Source organism: Pelodiscus sinensis, chromosome 9, assembly GCF_052426305.1.
Source record: "Pelodiscus sinensis isolate ZL-2025 chromosome 9, ASM5242630v1, whole genome shotgun sequence".
In the NCBI taxonomy this organism is placed as follows: domain Eukaryota; kingdom Metazoa; phylum Chordata; order Testudines; family Trionychidae; genus Pelodiscus; species Pelodiscus sinensis.
Window position 1 is genome coordinate 2810327 of NC_143060.1, and position 25652 is coordinate 2835978.

Sequence of the window (25652 nt, forward strand, 5' to 3'; positions counted from 1 at the left end):
CACCTGTCCGGGTGACTCGGAGGGGCACGCAGGCACCCTTGTGCACTGAACCAGCTAGCCCTGAAATGTTACTTCCGTCCCAGACATCAGCCTCTCCACTCAGCACCCACCGTGTGAAGTGTCTGACAGCAGGGTCCCTGCCCTCGTGGGCCGAGGCCTGCGGGTATTCATGCCTGGCAGCTATGCCTGCCTCTGTGCCTGGGCGCTCAGTGCGGTCCTCTCCCGCAGGCCTGGGGGGGGAGGCGGGGTGACCACGTGTTGTATTTGGAAGTGCCCTGTGGTCTCCGGATCCCGCTCCGAAAGGAAGCCCCCTGTGCTCGCGGCCCTTCCCCCCTCAGACCCTGCCGTGGGCCCTGCTTATTCCAGCTCCTCTCCGTGGCAGGGCTCGCGAGAGACCCGAAGGCCACGTTTTGAGGGCAAAGGCTGAATGCTCTTCCTGGAGGAGCCAGACAAGGGCTCCTAATGAGACTCCCTGAGCCTCCATCTCCCAGGATCCCAGCATGTCGCATCGGCAGCCCTTGGACCCAGCATTCAGACTGCACAGCTGTGCTCTCCTCCCCGCTGCAGCGTGGACGTGGCAGGGCCGGGGTGGAGCCATGTCACGCTGTTGGCTGGGTCAGAGTTCTCTCCTTTGGGGATGCCCTCTTCCTGCCTCAGGGTGGCTTGTCCCTCCCCACCCTCCTCCTACAGCCTTGTGAGGAAACGCGAGCTGCTTGGGCCCCTCGGGCTCTCCGGATCCCTCCATTGCTGCTGTGGCTCGTTTGAATTCCCCTTTTGAAGAGAGGGCTGCTAATCGCCTAAGATCAAAAGGTCGCACACCGATCGGGCAAGGAATAAAACGTCTCTGAAGAGACAGGCGCTGTGATCTCAAACCCACGTGCTGGTGATTTGGGATGGGGAAAATCTCTGCACTTAAGAACATCAGAACGGCCACACTGCGTCAGACCAACGGTCCATCCAGCCCAGTGTCCTGTCTGCCCACAGTGGCCAATGCCAGGGGCCCCAGAGGGAGGGAACACAACAGGGAATCCTCCCGCGATCCCTCCCCTGTCACCCATTCCCAGACAGAGGCCAGGGTCACCATACCTACCCATCCTGGCTAATAGCCATTGATGGACCTAACTTCCATTAACTTCTCTAGCTCTTTTTGGAACCCTGTTCAAGTCCTGGTCTTCACAGCATCCTCTGGCGAGGAGTTCCACAGGTTGACTGTGCTTGAAGATTCTAAATAACTGCATCTCAGACCAGTCTGAAATCCAGTTCCTTCTCCTCAGCTTTCTGCCCTGGCCCGACTTCGGGCCTCGGTGTCCCCTGTAAATGGGAGTCTTCTGACAGCGAAAGCAGCTTTAAGGTGCATGGTTAGGTGTTAGCAAAGGTCATTCCCTGCTGCCCTTGGTCTTGGGACTGGTTTTTCTGTTCTAAAGCCCCTCTCCCCGTGGGTCCCAAACGTGAGTTATTTACACTGCTCAGACTCTGTTTGCGTCTGATGTTTCCATGCGTACCAGTCAGTAGGTAGGAGTGAAAGCCACAGGATTTTGGGGGGTTCTAGAACACCTCAAGGGAGACTTATCTTTCCAACTAGCTAGCCCTGTGTGTTGAGAATCCCTTCGCAATTATCCATTGGCCTCTGTCTCACGCCTCCTTTGGGGTGTTGCTCAGCCTTCCACAGGGCCTCCTAACCTCTCCTGAGAGCCAACAGGTCTGCCCTCCCTAATCCCCTCTTGTGGAAGGGCTGAACGGATTTGGCCGTTTCCAAAACACTTGAGCCCAAGAGAGAAATTGACACTACCTCCGTCGTAGGGTAGCTAAAGCGTGGTCTAGGGCCGTGGTGTCCGACCAGTGCTGAAGTGAACTAGCCACGTTATTCGGAAAACGTAAATATTTTTGTGAGCCTACTAGCCACACTCAACCAGCCAAAAAGCCACATAGGGCTAGCGTGTTGGACACCAGGGGTCTAGAGTCTTTTGCAGGGCCCCCAAGCGTTTCCGGACAAGGCGTAAAATAACGACATTGTGAAGTGTGTGTGTCCGTCTGTCCGTCCTATCCCATCATAACCCTGTGACTCCCAGTCCTTCTGGAGCTGCTGGAAGGCCGGCCAAGCTCATTAGAAATTACAGGTAAGCCCCAACTGGCTTATTGACTCTTCCCAGGAAATTGCTCATTTAAAGAGCTGAGAAGAGCTGCGTCGCTTTTATTTAAAGGCTTTTCTTTCCGTCGGGATCAGAAAGTAAGATGGCGTTGGAGATGGATTCTCCCCTCAGATGTGTGCGTGATAAATCGTTCCTGTCCTGCGGGTTAAGGAGCCTGGACGCTCTGCATGTTTGTCTGCGTAGGGGGTTGTGTTACGTTAATTGATAACAGCAATCAGACCTAGAATCCTGCAGAACGCGAGGCGGGGGGGGGGGTTCATGCTGTCTGGCTGCTTCCCACTCCGCTGAGGAGCTGTGATATATGGTGACCCAGCCCAACAGGCTAAATTGATTCATCTCCAGTTCCTGTTTCTTAATCTGGAGCTAAATTGGTTTCATTTTTCTTGTTTCGGATGGCGCTTGCAGCAAGTTTTAGGCCGAAGCACTTTGCTCCGTTGTTCATAACTTTAATTTTTGCTTTTAGATCTGGCTGTTATTGATTGGGGTGTTCAGCTCCGCGTAGCATCGGATTAGCATTTTAAAAAGTTTAGAAGCACATGGTTTATCACCTGTGTCAGTGGGGCTCTCCATTTGGAACAATGGGTAATAGAGTTAGTAGCGATTCCACTTATTGATCCTACGGTTATAAGAATGACATTCCTTCCCCCCCTCTCCAAAAATAAGTCTGGGCTTGAAGAGACTGTTTTTAATTAGCTAATACGATACAGTGAGCTGTCCTTGTTTCGGCAGGCCGCTAATGTACTTTGGTTGAAAGTTAATGGAATCTGCACTTCAGGCTTCCTTAGAAGACTCTCTTGCAAGCAAATTGACGAGCCGAGTGATGCCAGGAAAGTCCCACCTCCATGTAGCGTGACGGGTCTCTGTTGTCTCCAGCCGGTTTCCCACACCAGTGACCTGCCGCCTTGCGTCGCCTGTTTTGCACGTCAGATAGCAGCCGCTAGGGACAGGAACGTGAAACCGTGTACACGGTTCACCGATAAGCCTGGGCTCGTGGGTCAACCTTCACGGTTACACTCCTCCCCCCCCATTGTCCCTCCGTGTGTAACTGATGGGTTTTGTTCCCTTGCGGTTACACGTTTCCCTAGTTAACTGCATTTTAACATCCCTAGTAGCCTCTGGCTGCCAAGACGGCCCGGGGATTGGTCTGGGGACAAATCCCTTTATGGTCAGAACTGGGGTTGTTAGAAATCGTTTCATTTCGTAATCGTGTAACCACAACCGTTCTTAGCAGTTACACGACTATTTGATGACCCCCGGGGGCGGGGCCGGCAGCCAGTGCACTCCTGGGGAGCCAGCCTGCCAGTCTGAGTTTGAAATGCGGAGCACGCAGGGGAGGGGGAGGATCCCGCTAAATCTCAGAGTTCAGAGTAGGGAAGTTAGCGGCTCGCCGGGACCGTTCGTTATGCGGTTGTCCCGCTAGCCGCTAACATCCCTACTCTGAACTCTGAGATTTAGCGGGACTCTCTAGGCTTGACTCCATCACATTTCTGAAGCCGCGCAGTTTAGTTCTGAAGGAAATGGGGGTTAGGGAGGGGGGAGGCTAATGTAAGCCCTCAGCAAATGGGCAGATCTCGGGAGGTGAAGCACGCGCCTGGTTGGGCTGGAGACACAGCTCTGCAGCGGGCGTGGAGAGATTAATCGACTCCTCTGACTGTTTGTACGCGTGCCCAGTTTCTTCCACTCGTGCTGGACTTGCGTGTGTCAGGCCTCGCCTTGAGCCGCAGAAGCTGTGACCCCTTTTCTCCCTCCCTCCTTCCTTCCCAAGTAACCCGGCGCCATTTTGGAATCCAGGTTCCCCGGGGTTAAAAGCCAGCATCTTAATTCAGAGTGCCAATGTTCAATTTTGCTTTCTGCCACCAAACGAGATTGCAGGCCAAGCGGAGAGTCTGGGTGAGCGGCCCACTGGGTCACCTCCCATTTGTTTTCCTCAATTTTGTGTTGTCATAAATTCATTCCAGTCCGTTGTGGTTGATCAGTTTATCTCCGTCAGGGCAGGGAGCGCTGCTAGCATGATGTATGACATGAAACATTGTAGCCAGCCTCTCCATGAATCACTCCAGCTGTTTGGTGTCAGCATGAAAGCAAACAGGCCCGGGCTGTTGAGTGGTGACCGGGATGAGCTCAGAATGGGAAGAGACATGACGTATGAATGTTTATTTAATAATTCTCTAATATTTCCAGCAGAGTGTGGCTGGGCCGGCCGGGGAGGGGGAGCGGAGGGGAGGCTGAAGGGGGAAACTCTAATCTGTTGGGGTGGGCCATAAATCAGCCAGACAATATCATTAATCAGGGATGGAACAAAACTGGAAGGAGGTAGGACTCCGGCTGCCATCCGTGGTGGGAAGGGGCTGTGCTCTTTTTTTTTTTTTTTTTTTTTTCATATAAAGCAAATCTTGTTTTGGATTCCAGTTAGCGCGGTCCGTGCACCTCGCATAATAGCAAAGCAGCGCCGCACGCTACCTTTGCTCTAAACCTTGCAATTTAAGCCCCCCAAGCATTAAATCCCTTTATAATTATCTGCTTTCTATAACACTTCATGCGCCTCATGCTTCGCTAGACAAGACGCCTGTTGGGTTGAGGAGAGGGTTTTAGAGAAGGAAAGCCGTTGTGTGTGTGTGTGTGTCCCCTCCCCCCGTCCCCAGCACCTTTCTGAAGCAGCTTTCTCACACCAGCAGTTCCCGGGGAGCTAGCAAAACGCACGGAATTGGTTACTATTGAAGCGCGCCACACCGCTGGGTGCGGACTGAAGCGTCTAATCACCGGGAGCAGCACGTGAAAGAGGAGTGTCTCTCTTCAGGGGACTTCTCTCCTACTCCGACACGGCGCTGGAGACGGGAGGAGGGTGGGGGCTGAAGCAATAGGATTTCCCCTGGTCTAAAAAGACAGAGCTGCGGGGAGGGGACTGGAGAGACGACGCCATGAATTCACACCTCTGGATAATCTCTCCCGCCCCCTTCTCCATCGCTGCAAGCCCCGGATGGGGCGTGGGTGCCAATGCAAAAAAGCCGCCGGAGAAGAGAAGCGATGACAGGGAGGTGGTGCTCTGACCGGTGTCTGCCTGGAAGAGAGGACAGTTGGCGGTCCCGATCCTGTGCTTGGTTCCGTCGCGATCTGCCTGCACTGAGCCAAGTTAGGACCAGAACAGAATCAGTGAGGGGATGAGTTGAGGCTGGATCGCGCTGTCTCTGGGCAGTGTCACATGTGGGAGGGATAGCTCTGGTCTGAGCATTGGCCTGCTAACCCCAGGGTTGTGAGTTCAGTCCTTGTGGAGGCCATTTAGGGATTTGGGGCAAAAATTTGTCAGGGATGGTACTTGGTCCTGCTGTGAAGGCAGGGGACTGGACTTGATGACCTCAAGGTCCCTTCCAGTTCTAGGAGACAGGCAATCTCCGTTATTGAAAAAAAAAAAAATGTGGCTTCTGCGGGTGGGTTTTTTGAAAGGTCACGGCTCTGCCTGGAAATGCCATCACCGGTGCACTGGATCTATGCCGGGGTGGGCAAAAGGGCCTCTGTGGGCCTGATCCAGCCTGCCAGGTAGGTTGACCTGGCCCGCGGAGGCCCTGCCACTCCCCCGCCTCCAGGCCAATTAGGATCTGGGGGTGCGGGAAGCGCACGAAGTTTCCTCCGCCCTCCCCCTGCCCTGCGAGGAGCGCGCAGCATTTCAAAGTGCCGTGTGCTCCTGGCAGGGCGGGAGGAGCTTTGCACGCTCCCCGCCCCCGGGCCAACCAGGCCAATCAGGGCCGGGAGGAGACTTCCAAGTGCTGTGCGCTCCTGGCAGGGCGGAGGAAACTTCGTGCGCTTCCCCACCCCCAGGCCCTAACTGGCCTGTGGGTGGGGGAGCGTGGGAAGGGGGAGCCAAAGGGGCTCCCCCACCCCCAGACCAATCGTGGACTGGGGGTGGGGAAGCCCGGAAGCATCCTCCCCCCGTCTTCTGTGTTAGGCCTGGCCCCTGGCCAGAAATGATTGCCCACCCCGATCTCCGCCCACACGAAACATTGCCTTCAGGAAGGCGGGCGAATAGGTTTCTGGCCTTGCGGAGGGTCGTTAATCTGCGTCCGCATGGCCCGCGCGGCTGAAGGTCACAATGGTTTTGCCAGGAGAGAGCCGGGCGCGGTGTTTGAAGCTATTCCCCGTACAGGCAATTTCTCCTCCTGGCTTGAAAACAGTCAGACCCCCCGCCAGCCTAGCGCTATCGAAATCCTGGTGAGTTTCCCCAGCCGCCTGGCGGGGTATAAATCTCACCAAGGCAATGCCGTACCAGCGAGCCTGCTGCCTACCTTTGCTTAAGGGACCATGGGACTACGCCTCCCTGGTTGCAGCTGTCCGTGGTGGAGGAGCCATGGAATGCTTTGAATAGGGTTACCAGATGGCCTCAAAAAATACCGTACACACTTGATCTCAGATGGGGGAGGGGACTGGCCAGTGGGAGGCGGGGCTGGCTAAGGTGGGGGGTCGGGGCAGTGGGGCATGCCAGGGGAGATTGGGAGGAGGCGGGGGAGAACTAGCTGGCGGGAAGCAGGGCTGGTCGGGGGGAGCGGGGTTGGCTGGGAGGGGGTCGGAGGGACCAGGTCTGGCTGGCAGGGGGAAACGTGGGGAGAGGATCGGCCGGCGGGGAGCGGGACTGACCCAGGCGCATGCAGATCTCGGGGTGCTGCCCATCCCTCCTGCCCCTGCCCCACCCACCTCGCGTAGTTGTGTACTGCCTGGCTGGTGGACACACTGACGCAGCGAGCGTGCATCTACCAGCCAGGCAGTTCGCAACTACGCCCTGATACTCCTGATAATAAACTGACCTAATTAGAAAATACCCAACATTTTCTATGTCCGATATTTTCTCAGTTTGTTTCCTGGACAGAACCCTCAAATAGCGGACTGTCTGGCTCAAAACCGGACACCTGGCCACCCTATCTCTGAACCCTAAAGGCCTTGGGCTGCAGGACCACGCCGGAGCGGCAGGCGAGAGCGGCTGTCTCCACCGAGTCAGCGCCTGGCTCGGGGACACTCCCAGTCCTCCTGCCACAACTAATCAGGGACGGGCGGCCTTGTGTCAGAGGTGCAGTTCAGGCCGCTTTGCCCTTCGAGGTTCTCCCCCTTCTTTATTTTTAAAGTTTCAGAAATGCTGTTAACTGTAATTTGCAGAGTTGCTTCTGGAGAGTGGAAAATCGATGGGGGGCTAGCGCAGTGTGAAATTCGACTGTCACCGCTGAGCTGGAGAGTTAGCACAATGTCTGAGAAGGTAAAAAATAAATTGTGGCCCAGGCAGTGCTCAGCTGTGCTATTTCCAAAGGGATATGAGGCTGATGGGCCGTTAGAGGGTATTTCACTTAGATGGATGATGATTCCCTGTGAAATATTGGGCCTGCTCCATAGGTAACGGAAACTTAGAAAACACAAACAGCTGCCTTCTCGCAGCTTCATTCCGCCCGGGGACGTGTGCGCAGCTTGTCAGAGAGAGGACGTGGCCTTAAAAATCCACCTTTTCCACCTAACGATGCCTCTGGCGAGGGCCTCTGGAGCCCATTGCGGTTTTTGGTGGCATTTCAAGGATTTGGTGGAATGTTTTCTCCTAACGTGTAAGCTTGAGGGGGCAGGAGTCCCTTGGGGAGGGCGTGTAGGGTACCTCCCACGTCGGGGCGCCCACTCCCGTACTAATCATATAAATGATAACTATTGTTAATGATCGGCTGAGTTCTGCGTTTGAGCCAAGTGTTCCCATGTTCATTCGTCCAGCGTGCAGGCTTCAGCGGGATTTGACCAAACATCCTGTCCTGCACCTGTAGAGTCAGCTTCTGGTCCCCTGCTTTTGGGCATCTGCTGCATAGAATTATATCATAGAATCATAGAACTGGAAGAGACCTCAGAAGGTCATTAAGTCCAGCCCCCCGCTCTAGGCAGGACCAATCCCAACTCAATCAACCCGGCCAAGGCTTTGTCAAGCCGAGACTTAAACACCTCTAGGGAGGGAAACTCCACTACTTCCCTAGGTAACCCATTTCAGTGCTTCACCACCCTCCTAGTGAAATAGTTTTTCCTAATATCCAACCTGGACCTCTCCCACCACAACTTGAGCCCATTGCTCCTTGTTCTGCCATCTGTCACCACTGAGAACAGCCTCTCTCCATCCTCTTTGGAACCTCCCCTCAGGAAGTTGAAGGCTGCTATCAAATCCCCCCTCACTCTTCTCTTCTGCAGACTAAACAGCCCCAAGTCCCTCAGCCTCTCCTCATAAGTCATATGCTCCAGCCCCCTAATCATTTTGGTTGCCCTCCGCTGGACCCTCTCCACTGCGTCCACATCCTTTTTGTAGTGGGGGGCCCAGAACTGGACACAGTACTCCAGATGTGGCCTCACCAAAACCAAATAAAGGGGAATAATGACATCTCTGGATCTGCTGGCAATGCTCCTCCTAATGCACCCTAATATGCTGTTAGCTTTCTTGGCTACAAGGGCACACTGTAGACTCATATCCAGCTTCTTATCCACTGGAACCCCCAGGTCCTTTTCTGCAGAACTACTACTTAACTGGTTGGTCCCCAGCCTGTAACTATGCTTGGGATTCTTCCGTCCCAAGTGCAGGACTCTGTACTTGTCCTTGTTGAACCTCATCAGATTTCTAGTGGCCCAGTCCTCCAATTTGTCTAAGTCACGCTGGACCCTATCTCTGCATTCATAGGCCTGGCTATGTTTCCCCATTAGGTACCATTTTCCATGCGGTCGCTATAGAAAAGCACATGTTTGTTTCATGTGCACTTGCTGCAGCAAGTAAGGGGCTTAGAACATGGATTCCTGGCCCTCTGTGCTGTCTCATGGCTGCCGTGGCAGCGTTTGGAGCTCACGGTCCAATCTGTATTGGTTGGTTGGTACAAGCTGTATTAACCCAACCGGGAAGTGAATAGTTGGAGGGAGGGAGCTGACGAATTCCTTTTTCTCAGCTGCACTGTTTGGGGAACGCTGCCGTCCCTCTAAGGTTACGTGGCGCTTTCAGCCTCCCAGTTCTGGGGCCCGCGCTGCATTGCGACCCACGCAGGGCGCATGTCGGCGTCATTCTGATGGTGCGTTTTTTCTCCCTCTCCTTGGTTTCCACTTGATCATGTCAGATCTTCCCCAGAAACCTCCCTCTCTGGGATACGAATGCTCTTCTGGCCCCATGCGGTCACCCTTCGTTGCTCCGTGGCTTGGTCTCGTGGCTTGGTGGCTTTATGGTTTCTTTTGGCCTAGCACTTGGTTCAAATGCAGTATAAGGAAACATGTAAATGCAATAGACTGCTCGAGGAGTTTATGCTGCCTTCTCTTCACAGCAAGGGAGCTGGCTGACTAGCTCGGATGACCCCAATTCCGGTCCATTCGTTCAGCACACAAGGAGCGATTCAGTACGTCTCCTTAACTGAGATGCGCAAGTCCCAGGGCAATCAGCGTGATTCCAGGAAGCCACCTTGGGGAGATGTTACCCTGACACCCCAGTAATTCCTAATCAATAGCCAATAATGGGAAGTTCTGTGACATGTATCCGCTAGAGGCGAAACCCCTGAGAAAGCTACAGAGTTCTTTGTATTCCTGGAAGCCTGAAAAATTCTTGTTTACTTCAGCGGTTGGATTCTGTCCCCAAGTGCCAGAGGGATTTCACTGTACATAGGAACAGCCACACCGGGTCAGACCAAAGGTCCATCTAGCCCAGTGTCCTGTCTGCCGACAGCAACCAACACCAGGTGCCCCAGAGGGAATCACCAAGTGATCCCTCCTTTTGTCATCCATTCCCAGCATCCCTGCCCAGCCTAGCTAATAGCCATTAATGGATCTGTCGTGTATGAATTTAACTTGGTTCTTTTTTGAACCCTGTAACAGTCTTGGCCTTCACAACATCCTTTGGCGAGGAGTTCCACAAGTTGACTAAGCATTGTGTGTAGAAACACAGCCTATGCAGGCAGTGCACAGGATTCTCTGCAGAACCTCTCTTTGCCCCATTTTCCTTGGGGCACCCGTGTTTCATCTAAACGAGGCAAACAGTGGCCACGAGGCTACACCCAGCCTATATAAAAGGGTAAATTTCGGCCACCTTTGCTCTTTCATAGAGGTCTCTACACAAGTGCCCCATTGTCCGTGAATTGGGTGTGTCCTTAGGCTGTGTCTAGACTGGAGCGGCAGGTGCCGTTTCCAGCTCTAGTGGCCACGCCTACCGTCGCTACTGGAGCTAGTGTGCGAAACGGACAGTGGGCTGGAGCGGGCTGCCCTGCCAAAACCAATGGGACGTGCTCCGAGCAGCTAGCCCACTTCGCTGCTCTCACCATCGCGGTGTGACAGGTGGGGGGAGCCCTCCTGAGCAGGGCAAGTGCGCCCATCTGTCTCGGCAGTTGGGGTGGAGCATATGAGTCTTACGTCTACGCCCCCCCGCCTGAGTCCTTATGCTCGCCCTGAGCCACGGGGCAATACTGCCTGTGACCAACGTCCCTACGTTCGACCTTGTCCACGGGATAGTAAGACCCAATGGCCAGTCGGGCACGAAAAGGGGGGTGAGGTTTACAACCCCAGCGGGAGGGTCCAGGCTCTTCCTCCCCAGGCTGCTGACCCAGCGGGGCTAGGCTCCGTCCAAAGCACGCTGACCCAGAGCTTCGTCCCACTCGCTGGTGTGCCATTTTATCCCCACTGGCTGCTTCCTGCCGTCGCCCTGCTGCTGCGGTCTGGGAGTCCCTGTTCTCTCTAGGTTCCCCGGTCTGCTGCTCCTCTGGCGCATCCAAACCCTGCGGGGCCTCTGTCATCCCCTTGGCGTCGGCTGAGGCTGCAGTGTCTCCTGTTCCTACTGCCCCAGGCTTCTGCTGAGCTTTGCTGGAACAGGCGGCACCTATCCTTCCTCTTCAGCGGTCTGCCCCAACTGAGCAGAGCTGCTGTCTTTTATACTGCCACATCTGGAGCATGCTCAGTGAGGCGGGGGGTGGGGAGTGGCTTCCTCCGCCCACAGTGTAGGGTTAACCCCTTCCTGTCCTGTGCGGGGCGAGTGCCTCGTCACACAGGGACGTTGCTATTTTTTGCTCAGTCGGAGTGGGCACGCATCTGTCTGCCCAGGCTGGAAGTTACTCCTCCGGCTCCGGTGTTAGACATGCCCTGAGAACAAGATGGGCGGCTGTAGCTTGTCTCTGCAAGCCTGGGCTCTGCGTTAAAGAGGAGGACTGCAGTTTCCAACTCCACAGGCTGCCCTCGGGGGCTTTCCCTGTGTGGGCAGGGAGCCTCACGCCCCTACCGTGTAGAAATACACTTTGAGCAGCTCCAGTATTGCAGGTGCGTTTGAAAGAGGCTCTGCTGTATTAAAGTGGGCTAGAATATGATTGGCCTAGAATTTGGCTTAGAAAATTATTTCCTAAAACAGCCAGGCCTGCTTTGACAGACAGTCTTGCCGCAGCGGAATAGTCCTTTGGGGTAAGGCCTTTCTTTGAGAGTCACGCTGCTGCTCTAAAGCAATGCGGGGCCTGGGGTTTCTCTTCGGAGCAGGGGACATAGTCTGCCGGTCTGCACCAGGGTGACCCATGGAGTCTGTCTCCCTCGTTTCATGTAGCGCCGTCATTGCCCAAACGGCGCACGTAGGATTCTGGCGCCTGCTTCTCGAGCCTCCTGTTAAATCCATTTCAGGGGCTGGTGGACACCCCGCAGACGCCACTAAACATGCGGACTCGGCGGCTTGCTCCTTTCGGAACGTTGGGAGCGCCATCTGGTTCCGTTTTGATCAGGGCCGGCCGTGTGTCCTGATAAAGTGCAGGCCAAAAAAGAAATGAGCCAGCGCCTGAATTTACTCCCTGCTTCTGTGAAAGACATTGTTGGGTTCGATGTGCAGGGGACGTGTGAAAGCGGAATTAATTCTTCTGTCGTTTAATTGTTCGGGGAATCTATACTCGGGTCCCACCTACATGCGGCTTAGGGTAAGCCCCCCTCAGTGATATTGCGACGGTGCATGCAAGTGTAAGAAATAACTCGTCTGCAGGGAGAAAAGAGACCATGCTTTTGGTTTGCATCAAGATGAAATTAGTCAGAAGCCAACTGCGTGCTTGCCAAGCAGCTGCTGGTATTAACAAGTTGTGCAAGCAAGTATAAAATAGAGCTGCTTGTGGCTCTCCATGTGGGTGCCCTAGCACGCACCCTGCTCCGAATCCAGAACTTAGAACACGGAAATTAGAAGGTGGAACGTTTGTATTATTCATAACTTGGCAACCAGGAGCCAGGGCACTTTGCCAAAATCAACTATCCTCTATAATTACAGGTGAAGCGGCGTTCTTTAATATCTTACGATACAAAAACATGCATTAATCAGGAGGGCGCTTTTTTTTTTTTCCTAGACAACAATAAATTAGTATCCGTGCCAATACATGTGACAGTCCTTTACAGGATTATAAATCAGCCTTTTTAAGGGAGGCTAGTTTATAAACAAACCCAATAAATGAGATTTTTAGTTTGGTAATGGGGAGGCTAGCTTCTAAAATAATAACATCTTGCCAGAAGAGTCATTTCCACACAGGCATTCTCCGAGACAGTAGGCCGGATCCTGAGGTGGTGCAAATCCGTGTTGCTCCATTGCTTTCTGCATTGCTAGGCCGATTTCTACCCGCTAAGGATCTGGCCCCTTCTGTCTTAGCTGCTCGTCCAGTGACATAAAATCCCAGCTTATCTGCCAAGCTCGGCGCCGGCACCTTCTGGAGTGGCATGGAATGGGGCTGCCACAGATGTCTGAGGCTGGTGTTCTGCAAAGCCCTGAGGCTTTTGAGCTGTGCGATTGGATCGCATTGGCCTCCTTGAAAGCCCTCTGGATATAAAGTAAAAATTGGGCAGGTTCCTTTTTAGCCTCGCTGTGGGTCGTTCACCCACTGGTGTCCCTTTATGGCCAGTCCATAGGAGCGCCAGAAACTTGGGTTGCCAGACGCTGAGTTTCACAGTGGACGAGGTGGAGGCTGTGCCCTTTAGATCAGGGGTGGGGAGCCTGGGGCCAAATGCGGCCCCCTGCTTGCCTGGATCTGGCCCCTGAGGCTCAAGCCCACCCCAGGAAGGTTCCCCACCCCTGCTTCAGATGAGGCAGCCCCTGGCTGGTCGTGGGAGTGAGAGACAAAGCTCCTCATGCTGAAGAAGTGCCTGTCGCTGGCTGTGCAGCACCCTAGCTGTGCGTAGGGCTTCACAGGCTAGGAAGCCCCTCCCTGCTCCACCGAACTTCTCTCTGGTACAGATTTTAATTGAGGGGCAGGGAAGAGGGGGGTAGGGCAAGGAAGTTGGAAGGTCACAGCCATGTGATTGGGGATTTGCCTTGTTTTGTTGCTTGCATCGAGATTATGTTGGATCATCTCCATTCCCTTCCCCCCCAAATGCTTAGTGTCAGCAGGCGGCCTGACCCGGCCCTTAGCAAGAGAGGATAAAGTGTGTTGTTTTTTCCCTATCCGTGTCTTGAGGAGAAGGCCGACTCGTCTTTATTCAATAGCCGTTGCCCGGGAGTTTGTGTGAAAAAGGGGTGGCTTCTCTCCTCCCCCCCACCCTCCGTGTTTACAGGCGTGAGAAAACAAAAATAAACGCGTGAGGAAGAAACGGGAAGGTCAGAATATCAAGTGTCAAAAGTAGCTCGTGAAATTTTATTGGTGCATTTAATCAGTGCTAAATGGTTTTACAAGGTGCATACAAACGGGAGCTGTAAAAATTTATGGAATGTTATGTACAGTGTGGCCATTTATGAAGAAGGGGAAATGTATACCCTGCTGAAATAAACAAACCAGAGGGGTGTTTTCTGCGAACACCTGATGACAGAGTTCCTGGCGTGAAATCCCCGGGAGGTGGGCCCCTCTTTCAGAGCCGGCCAGGCTGAAGGGGTGTGACGTGCGTCTCGTCCTGGCCTCTCGCTACACAGGGAATCGAATGCGGTGGGCATTCTTCTGTCTGTGACGTGTACCTGCCCTGTGCAGTGAATCCCTACCAAGCGGCCTGCCGCCTTTCCCAAAGGGCCGCCTGGAACCGCCTCTTGTGAAGGGTTAACAGAAGTCAGTCGTGCTGACATCAGCATTTTTTTTCCTTTGGTCAAGTATTTTGTTGAGAAAGCACAATCATCAGTATATTGAGGGATTCCAGGCCTGCAGAATCAGAGGTAATTTAATTAGTGGAATTGCTTGAGATTGCCTACTGGGACGTCAGGTGGGAATTGCTCCGTTTAATTTGAAGAAACAAAGATTGCATGCATGCAAATGTTTGACAAATGACCGTGGGAGGGTGGGGGTGGGGAACTTGCCTTTCCTAACCCATGATAGCTGAGTAATGATGCTAATTGACTTGCACACAGATCATTTGCTCTTGCACAGTGCATCTATGCCTGTCCCCTGTTGGGTACCTGAAGAGAGCAGGTGTTTGGGTGGGGTTTGCTAAACAGTAGGGGGAAGGGTGTAGAGAAAGAGAACTGCTATGAACAAGCGCCAGAAAATACTTCTGCTGCTGGTTTTCGTTACTCTTCTGTATGCTCCATCCCCAGTAGCATACAACTGCTCCCTCTCTTGGAGCAGACGCAGCTGCCTCTGCCGTGGATGGCTGCATGGCTCTCTGAGCCACGCAATCCCGTGACTAGGCAGCAAATGGCATTGGTCAAAGCCTCATCTTCAAGGAAGAGTAAGGTCTCTCTTTCCCCAGCTGCGGGTCACAGCGCTCGGGTTCGCCAGCAGAACACCTGTTAGTGGGCACCTGTAAGCACAGGACCCTCCCTCTTGAAATTGAGTGACCCTCAACTCCCCCTTCATGGGCTTCTGGCCTTCCCTGGCTGCAGGGAGCAAGTGATGAGCGTTCTGGCTAACTACACCGGGAGTAAAGGGAGGTGGCGCAGCTGAGCCTCATGCATGTGTAGGATGCCGAGGGGAGACTCTAAGGTCAGAAGGAACCATTATGATCATCTAGTCTGACCCCCCTGCACAGTGCAGGCCACATAATCTCACCCAGCCTCTCCTAGAATAACCCTCTCACCTATATCTCAGATATTGAAGCCTTTGAATAGTTTGAAGACCCCAAGATGCAGAGAATCCTCCAGCTGTGATCTGTGCCCCATGCTACAGAGGAAGGCGAAAAACCTCCAGGGCTTCGGCCAATCTACCCTGGAGGAAAATTCCTTCCCGACCCCAAATATGGCGATCAGCTAAACCCTGAGCATGTGGGCAAGACTCACCAGCCAGACACCCAGAAAGTTCTCTATAGTAACTCCTATCATCCCTCCATTAGAATCATAGAATAATAGGACTGGAAGGGACCTCGAGAGGTCATCGAGTCCAGCCCCCCGCCCTCAAGGCAGGATCAAGCTCCGTCTACACCATCCCTGACAGATGTCTATCTAACCTGTTCTTAAATATCTCCAGAGAGGGAGATTCCACCACCTCCCTTGGCAATTTATTCCAATATTTGACCACCCTGACAGTTAGGAATTTTTTCCTAATGTCCAATCTAAACCTCCCCTGCTGCACTTTAAGCCCATTACTCCTTGTCCTGTCCTCAGAAACCAAGAGGAACAAATTTTCGCCTTCCTCCTTGTGACACCCTTTTAGATATTTGAAAACCGCTATCATGTCCCCCCTTAATCTTCTTTTTTCCAAACTAAACAAGCCCAGTTCATGAAGCCTGGCTTCATAGGTCATGTTCTCTAGACCGTTAATCATTCTTGTCGCTCTTCTCTGTACCCTTTCCAATTTCTCCACATCTTTCTTGAAATGTGGCGCCCAGAACTGGACACAGTACTCCAGCTGAGGCCTAACTAGTGCAGAGTAGAGCGGCAGAATGACTTCACGAGTTTTGCTTACAACACACCTGTTGATACAACCTAGAATCATATTTGCTTTTTTTGCAACAGCATCACACTGTTGACTCATATTCAACTTGTGGTCCACTATGACCCCTAGATCCCTTTCTGCCATGCTCCTTCCTAGACAGTCGCTTCCCATCTTGTATGTATGGAACTGATTGTTCCTTCCTAAGTGGAGCACTTTGCATTTCTCTTTATTAAACCTCATCCTGTTTACCTCTGACCATTTCTCTAACTTGCTAAGGTCATTTTGAATTATGTCCCTATCCTCCAAAGAAGTTGCAACCCCACCCAGTTTGGTATCATCTGCAAACTTAATAAGAGTACTCTCTATCCCAATATCTACATCATTGATGAAGATATTGAACAGTACGGGTCCCAAAACAGACCCTTGAGGAACTCCACTTGTTATCCCTTTCCAGCAGGATTTAGAACCGTTAACAACTCCTCTCTGACTACGGTTATCCAGCCAATTATGCACCCACCTTATCGTGGCCCTATCTAAGTTATATTTGCCTAGTTTATCAATAAGAATATCATGCGAGACCGTATCAAATGCCTTACTAAAGTCTAGGTATATGACATCCACCGCTTCTCCCTTATCCACAAGGCTCGTTATCTTATCAAAGAAAGCTATCAGATTAGTTTGACATGACTTGTTCTTCACAAACCCATGCTGGCTATTCCCTATCACTTTATTACTTTCCAAGTGTTTGCATACGATTTCCTTAATTACCTGCTCCATTATCTTCCCTGGGACAGACGTTAAACTGACCGGTCTATAATTTCCTGGGTTGTTCTTATTCCCCTTTTTATAGATGGGCACAATATTTGCCCTTTTCCAGTCTTCTGGAATCTCCCCTGTCTGCCATGATTTTTCAAAGATCATAGCTAAAGGCTCAGATACCTCCTCTATCAGCTCCTTGAGTATCCTGGGATGCATTTCATCAGAACCTGGTGACTTGCTGACATCTAACTTTCCTACGTGATTTTTAACTTGTTCTTTGTGTATCCTATCTTCTAAACTTACCCTCTCTCTGCTTGTATTCACTACGTTAGGCACACCTCCAGACTTCTCGGTGAAGACCAAAACAAAGAAGTCATTGAGCATCTCCGCCATTTCCAAGTTCCCTGTTACTGCTTCTCCCTCCTCGCTAAGCAGTGGGCCTACCCTGTCCTTGGTCTTCCTCTTGCTTTTAATGTATTTATAAAAGGTCTTCTTGTTTCCCTTTATGCCTGTAGCTAGTTTGATCTCATTTTGTGCCTTTGCCTTTCTAATCTTGCCCCTGCATTCCCGTGTTGCTTGCCTATATTCATCCTTTGTTAGTTGTCCTAGTTTCCATTTTTTATATGACTCCCACTGATAACGAATGGTCAATTAGTTACCAAGATCATGTTATCTCATCAAACCATCCCCTTCATAAACCCATCTAGTTTAATCTTGAAGCCAGATAGATCTTTTGCCCCCACTACTTCCCTTGGAAGGCCGTTCCAGAACCTCATTCTTCTAAGGTCCATAAAAGGCTATTAGCCAGGGGATAGAATTGGTGTCCTTGACCTCTGTTTGTCAGAGGCTGGAGGGGGATGGCAGGAGACAAATTGCTTGATCGTTGTCTTCGGTCCACCCTCTCTGGGGCACCTGGTGCTGGCCACTGTCGGCAGACAGGATACTGGGCTAGATGGACCTTTGCTCTGACCCAGTACGGCCGTTCTTATGTTCTTAATGGTTAGAAACCTTCGTCTAATCTCAAGTCTAAACTTCCTACTAGCCAGCTTATATCCATTTGTTCTTGTGTTCACATTGGTATTAAGCTTAAATAATTCCTCTTCCTACCTGGTATTTATCCCTCTAATATATTTAAAGAGTGCAATCATGTCCCCCCTCAGCCTTCTTTTGGTTAAAGTAAACAAGCCAAGCTCCTTGAGTCTCCTTTCATAAGACAGGTTTTCCATTCCTCGGATCATCCAGTGCCGGAGAAACGCCAGTGCTGCAGACATGGCCCTCCCAGCTGCAGTAGCACCTTGGCGATCTCTCGGTAGTTTCCAGACCTTGAGGAACGTCGTTGTTCGTGTGTGTGACGTGGTAGCTGTGGCAGGCAGACGGCTGGGATGACTTGTGACGTCACACGGTCGGCCAGCAGTCGAGCTGCGGCTAGAACCCAGGAGTCCTGTCTCCCGCTCCCGGGCGCTGTCTGCTGGTTCCTTCCGCTTCCCGTGAGCGATGGGTGGAAACGAGTTGGCTGACTCCCTCCCCCTGGCGTCACTTGCTTCTGCAGCACTTCCCAAGCCAGGCCAGCCTTTCTCAGGCCAGCCAGCATCTCAGGAAGGGGTTCCCAGCCTGTCTGCTCCAGGAAGATTTGCTGTTGCGTGATGCTCCGCTTTCGCATCCAAGCAGTTGGTTAACGGTGAAATTTGGCAGTGGACCAGCTTGTGTTCGGGGTGGCACAGGGACCAGCGACGAGGGAAGTGACTCCTCGTCTACGCAGAAGTGTAAGCTTCCTTTCTGCACTAGGTTCGCCCTGTTTCCCTCGGCCTCGCTTCCTGCCTCTCTTTGGAAGCTCTCGTTTGGTTTGGAGCCTTGTGTCCTTTGCGTCTGCTGCTCCAGGAGGCTTCTCGAGAGAGCAGTCACGAGACACGCACTTAGAGCCAAAACCTCTCTCGCAGCTGGTGAGCTGGGGCCGGGTCTTATCCCTGGGTCTTTAGGGTTTGTTCTGCGCTGGAGCTTGGTGCGGAGGCATAGGGAGGTTAAAAGTCTAGTGCTGAGCGTTGATCAGAGCTAGGAGAGGTTGCACTTGTTAGAACTCCCTCTCTGCCGAGGGCACCCCAGCCTTGTTAATAAATGTATGTTTAACAATGTCTGGAGCGTATGAAGTGATAATAACTAAATCGATAGCTCCCACATTGATTGTCCAGGATCCCAACAGCGTGACGCACACAGCAGCACGGTCATTTTCCAGCTAACTAGCGCCCTGATCTACAGCCCTCCTATTGATTGGCCATTGTATCAGGCAGGCTCTGAGTGTTATTGCTTATACTTCTGTGCGGCGTCCTTTTCTGATTTCATTCATTTATTACTGGACAGGCGCAATTATCTCGGCGGCTTCACAGAACAGCTGATGGGATCAGCCCTTGAGACTTTTGCCCACAAACCATTTGCGCTCCCCTCCCGTTGTTGGGCTGGTCACTTTCTTTTAAGCTGCGCCTCTGGGCTGAGCTGGAGACAGAAACATTTTGTTCTGTCAGCCTTGAAGAATTTGATTGACACTGACGTTTTCCTGGTCCCCCACCTCTGCTGGGTTACCTGGCGAAAATCTGGATTCTGGTCAAGCTCAAAAACTGTCAGAAATCTCCTTATGCCTTTCATTAGATAGAGGGGAGAATTAGCCTGCAGCCACGTCACTGTATCCTTTCGGGTGCAGCAGCACCCTGCACAGGGGGACAAGTGGAAAAGTTCTTGGCAACCTTAAAATTGGTGGCTCGTCCCTGCATTGCAGGCTGGGATTGCCGCTGTGAGAGCTCTGCGCGGATTATGCCCAAAGAAGGCTCTGTACGGATTGTTCCTACCTTCTCTCCACCCCTTCTCTCTGCATCCTCTTCAGCGTTAGGGCTTGGTTTCAGGCCAGGTGGATCAGTCCCCAGGCAGTCAATTTATCATGTCTGCAGAGACACGATAAATCGATCCCCGAGAGCTCTCCCGTGACTCCAGCAGGATAAAAGTGGGCGGAGTCGATGGGAGAGCAGCCTCCACGGAGAAGACACCGCGGTAAATACATTGAAGTTGTGTAGCTTTGATGGGCGGCGGGAGATGGGGTTAGTGTGGACAAGGCCTCAGTTGGGCTCAGAAAAGTGATTCTGAGGATCCTTTGGGACCCAGAGCCATTTCTGCTGTAATTCAGAGCCACTTGCTTTATGGTCACATCCAGGGGTTTCCATCGTCTTGACTCCGCCCAGCCAACATGGCAACAGGAGAAACTAGCAAGATTCCCTTCTGCCTATGAAGAGACAAGAGATCGGCCCTTTCAGTTCTCTTTCCATAGCCTTGAGTGGAGGTGATGGTGACCAATACACCAAAAGCCAGATACATGGATCTGCTGCTGCTTATCCCAGTCCTGAGTGTTCACAGGCCCCTGCCTCAAACCACGTGTACCCGCCTGTTCACTCACCGTTTGCTGCAGTAAGTTCTTTAGGGCAGCGCCTGGCTTCTCTTACAGGTGTTACTGAGGCGCGTGGAATAAATTCTATGTTGTCAGATGGTGGGTTTTTCTTGCCGCCTTCTGATTTGGAAGCTGCATAGATAGGTCCTGAAATTAACTTGGAATGAAATATCATAGAATCCGTCGACTGCTAGAACTGGAAGGGAGCTCAAGAGATCATCAAGTCCACTCCTCTGCCCTCATGGCAGGACCAAGCACAGCATCCTGACCCCTTTTTTAATTTTTGAAAAACCCGCACGTTTTTTTCTCCCCCCTCCCCCCCCCCAGCAAAACTTGTTGAGCAAAAAAAAAAGAGGAACTGACCAGGACAGCAAAACTTGATGGGGGGGGCTGGGTTGCCTCGCACCCTCCCCCCTGGAAATTCTTCACGCCCCCCCAGTTTGGGAACCCATGGTCTAGATCATCCTTGATAGATGTCTGTCTAACCTGCTCTTGAATATCTCATGTGATGGAGTTTCCACAGCCTCCCTAGGCAATTTATTCCAGTGTTTAACCACCCTGACAGGAAGTTTTTCCTAATGTCCAACCTAAACCTCCCTTGCTGCAGTTTAAGCCCATTGTTCCTTGTCCTGTCCTCTGAGGTTAAGAACACTTTTCCCTCCTCCTCCCTGTGACATCCTTTTAGATACCTGAAAACCGCTCTCATGTCCTCCCTCAGTCTTCTCTTTTCCAAACTAAACAAGCCCAATTCCTTCAGCCTTGCCTCATAGCTCATGCTTTCTAGCCCTTTAATCATTTTTGTTGCTCTTCTCTGGACCCTCTACAATTTGTCCACCTCTTTCTTGAAATGTGGTGCCCAGAACTGGACACAAGACTCCAACTGAGGCCTAATTAGTGCAGAGCAGAGTGGAAGAATGACTTCTCGTGTCTTGCTCACTACACTCCTGTTTGTGCAGCCCAGAGTCATGTTTGCTGTTTTTGAAACAATGTCACACTGTTTACTCCTATTTAGCCCTTGGTCCTTTATGACCCCTAGATCCCTTTTTGCCGTACTCCTTCCTAGACAGTCGCTTCCCATTCTGTTTGTGTGAAACTGATTGTTCCTTTCTAAGTGGAGCTCTTTGCATTTGCCCTTATTAAACTTCGTCCTGTTTACCTGAGACCATTTCTCCAGTTTTGTCCAGATCATTTTGAATTACGACTCTGTCCTCCAAAGTACTTGCGACCCCTCCCAGCTTTGGATCTTCTGCACTGCGGCTGTGGAGCAGCAAACTCTTTTTCTGGCTGCAATATTCTGTAAAAGGTTTTAAGAGGAAAGTCAAAGGGAACTTAGTTATGTCTACACAGTGAAAGGCTGGTGTTTCTCCTCTTCCTCAGGCGTCCTTTTCAATTAGACGCCCTTCTCGGTCGCTCTCATCTTGCCTTCCGTTTTCTCGCTCTTGCCGTCTGTCCAACTCTCAGCTGTCAGCCAGCTCTGTTAGCCTGTCAGAATCATGACAATGCACTTTGCTGTCCTTGCGGCCGTACCTGTGTGGCGCTACAGTGCTGCCCATCAAACATGACCCTGAGCAAATGGGCAAGACGGGCTTACAAAGCTGCTTTCATATCTAGCTCCTTGACATGGTGTTTGTAGCTGTGGCGTTCTGCTCCATTCCCTCGTCTGTTCTTAGAGCAGAGCTTTTAGAAAAACAAACTTGGATGCAAACATTGCCAGTCATGGAGAACCTACCACGAGCCCTGGTCAGTTGTTCCAGTAGTTAATTACTGTGAAAATGTATTCCTTATTTCTGGTCTGAATTTGTCTTGCTTCAGCTTACAACCACTGCATCGAGTTCTACTTTCTTCTGCCAGGTAGAAGAACCAGTTATCAAATACGTTCCCTGTATAGGCACTTACAATATAATCAAGCGATCCCTTAATTGTCTCTTTTTTAAGCAAAATAGATTGACCGGCTTGGTTCTGTTGCTGGAAGGCAGGATTTCTAACCCTTTAATCCTTCTCAAAACTCTTCTGTGAACCCTCTTCAGCTTCTCAACCTCCTTTTTCAACTGGGGATACCAGAACAGGAAACACTGTTCCACCCATGCCGAATCGAAAGGTAAAATAACCTTTCTGCTCCGACTCCCAGGGTCACATTAGCTCCTTTGGCCGCAGTGTCACCCTGGGAGCTTGTGGTCAGCTGACTGTCCACCATGACCCCCAAATCTGAGTCCCTGCTTCCCAGCATAGAGCTCCTATCCCAGAAGCATGGCCTGCATACCTTGCTCCTTGATGTAAATATTTACATTTAGCCACATTGAAATGTATTGCGTGCTTGTGCCCAATGTACCCTGTATCAATGAAGAGGACCAGTTACTATTTACCCCCTGCCCTGTTGTTGTGTCATCCACAAACTTTCTTGGCGGTGATTGTTTTTTCTCTGGCTCGTTGACAAAACGATTAAATAGTGCAGGGCCGAGATCTGAGCTCATTAGAAACATACCTGCTGTGGATGATGAGTCCCTATGTACAGTTACTTTCTGAGATCTATCAGTTAGCCAGCTTTTGATCTGTTTAACATGCACCCTGTACATTTTACATCAGTCTAGTTTTTTAATCAGTGTGTCACAAGTCAGAACGCTATACAGAAGTCTAAATATCAGCACTGTTGCCTTTATTAACCAAACTTGTAATCTCGTCAAAACCAGTTAATTTGATGGGATTTTTTTTCTGTAAATCCATATTGATTGGCATTAATTATAATCACTTCTAGTCAAGTCCTTTAATTCTTTATTAATCAGGTCCTTTATGCCCTGCTCCATTACGTTGCTCAAGATCGATGTCAGGCTGACAGGCCCATAATTACCCAAGTCAGCCCGTTTACCTTTTTTACATATTGGCACCTCATTAGATTTCTTCCAGTCTTCTGGAACTTTGCCAGTGTTCCAAGACGTGTTGAAAATCTACATTAGCTGTTTGGGGAGTGCCTCGGGCAGCTCTTTTAAAACTCTTAGATGTGAATTATCTGAACTGCTTATGTAACCCACACACCTAGGCTATGTCTACACTTGCGGCTTCTTGTGCAAGTAATATGCAAATGAGGCTGAGTGGAATATCGCCGAGCCTCATTTGCATACCTAATGAGCCATCATTTTTTTCGGAAGAGGCTCTTTTGCAAGGAGCATCTACACTGCCCCTTCTTGCACAAGAAAAACCCTCTTGTGCAATGCCGTTCTTCCTGAAAAGTAATAGGTGTAACGGCGTTGCGCAAGAGGGTTTTCTTGCGCAAGAAGGGGCAGTGTAGACTCTCCTTCTTGCGCAAGAGCCTCTTCTGAAAAAAATGGTGGCTCATTAGGTATGCAAATGAGGCTCGGCAATATTCCACGCTTAGCCTCATTTGCATATTACTCGCGCAAGAAGCCGCGAGTGTAGACAGTGCCCTAGTGTGGTTCACTGTCCCATGCAGTGGCACCTGGACCGCAGCAACAAGATAAGAACAAGAGACCTCTACAGCGTGGGCTGAGGGCCAGCTGGCTTTTAGCTCAAGCAGTAGAGGTTCCTACACTAAGCTCCAGAGGTCCCAGGTTCAAATGCGCCTGGTGGCAGTTACACTTATTTCAAAATGTCTGACTTCAGTAACATCTGTGTAACATCCTCTTTAGGGACTAGTGGGAGGGACAGAGTCTTGCTTTTGCAGTGTGAGAAACGCCTTTCCGTCTCCAGAGCCGCACTCGGAGCTGTGTCGGGGGTTGACCCGGGGCATCTTGCAGCGATAGAGAAAGGAGGGAGTAAAGGGGAGAGACTGCTGCTTCCACCGTTTCGTTTCGGCTGAATCACGTTCTGTGTAACATTTCCCACCCACGGCTCTTCTCTTTTCCAGAGCTCTGCTTTGCAACGTGACAGTGTTTGCCAGAGCTTCTGGCAGAAAGGACACAAGCCATGGGCTTCTTAGCAAGCCTCCTTTCCAAGTAGCCCTTTGCATATGCTGAATTGGTTTCTTTGGACCTTGTCACTGCATCTTCTTCACTTACCAAAAAGGACTCTGAATTTAGCTTTCGGAAAGCCCTAATGATTTCATGTACCCAGCAGCCCTGACTTTCACCGTCTCTTTCAGAATTACAGAAGACTCGGCAGTGACGACGTTCGAAGCGCTAAAGGCTCGCGTCCGTGAGTTAGAAAGGCAGCTTTCCCGTGGAGACCGTTATAAATGTCTCATTTGCATGGTGAGTAGCACGCCGGTTGTGGCAATGAATCAGAGCATGTCTTGGTACCTTTGGCTTGTCTTGCTGAGGTGGGGAGAGGGTAAATCCTGTTTCTTTGGTAGCGTGAAGGCATCCCTGTCCTTACCCAAGAGAAAAACATCTCCTCCAATCTCTGGGTAAATATGCTGCCAATTTTTTTCCGTGTGTGTATCCGTTCTATGTGTGTGTGTTTGTTTAAAATATTTTTACCCTGCCTCTCTATTTAAAATATTTGAGGCGGCTTACAAAATTTTTAAAACACAATACATTTATATATAGATATATACAGGGCTTGACAAACGGCGGCAAAAGCCGCTCGCCAGCCTCGCACTGCACATGCACAAGAGCCGCATTGCGCATGCGCGCGCTGCCGGTAAACGGGGCGCGCGGCTCTAGTTTGTTGAGCCCTGGAGATAGATATAGATATATAAAATAAAAAAGTAAAATACAGGACTCCAAAGGGGAGAACATAAAACCTTCTATCACTTAATTGGTGTTTGTAGCTGCCTGTATTAGCAGAAATGTCTAACTTCATAGGACAGCATTCTGTAAAGCGGCCAGACTGGGTCAGACCAAACACCCATTTAGCCCAGTGTCCTGTCTGCCCACAGCGCCAATGCCAGGGGCCCCAGAGGAAGGGAACAGAACAGGGAACCATCCAGGGAATCATCCAGTGATCCCTCCCCTGTCGCCCATTTCCAGCCTCTGACAAACAGAGGTTAGAGACACCATTCCTACCCATCCTGGCTAATAGCCATTGATGGACCTAACCTCCATGAATTTATCTAGCTTTTTTTTGAACCTTGTTTAAAGTCCTTGTCTTCACCACATCCTCTAGCAAGGAGTTCCACAGGTTGACTGTGCGCTGCATGAAGAAAAACTTCCTTTTGCTTGTTTTAAACCTGCTACCTATTAATATCATTTCTTAACCCCTGGTTCTTATGTTATGGGAACAAGTCAATCACTTTTCCTTATTCACTTTCTCTACCCCAGTCGTGATTGACCATGCGTACTCCTAAATGCCTGGGCTCTTCTCTTCCTGTGCATGCAGAGTTGCACACATGGAAGGAGAGGAGAGCGCCTGATTTGAGATCCACCCGGTGGCTTGCAGGCATGAATTTTGCCTGTGCATTTCAAAGTTGCCTGTGCCCTATTAGCTGTACATGTGGTGATGCTTTGGCTTCCCTAAAGAGAGGCTGCAGCTCCCTCTAATGGCTCAGAACCTGCAGCTTTTTGCCTCTCTCGTTTGGTTTTATCCCCGAGCTCCGTTTGTCCCATGCTTCAAGTGTTGCTGGGCTGGAGAAGCCAGTGACATGCGAGCTGGTGCAGGGAAGCATTTTGA

General features: G+C 51.1%; 1 protein-coding gene across 6 annotated transcripts in view; it reads left to right on the plus strand.

Moving 5' to 3' along the window:
- Positions 1-25652, plus strand: part of RNF220 (ring finger protein 220) — a 327592-nt gene that overhangs the window by 286418 nt on the left and 15522 nt on the right. For 4 of the 6 annotated variants that reach the window (XM_075935807.2, XM_075935809.2, XM_075935808.2 and 1 more), the window contains one exon: positions 24184-24292. In XM_075935807.2, coding sequence (XP_075791922.1) covers positions 24184-24292 — 109 coding nt within the window. The other 2 variants (XM_075935811.2, XM_075935812.2) reach the window with 2 other exon arrangements.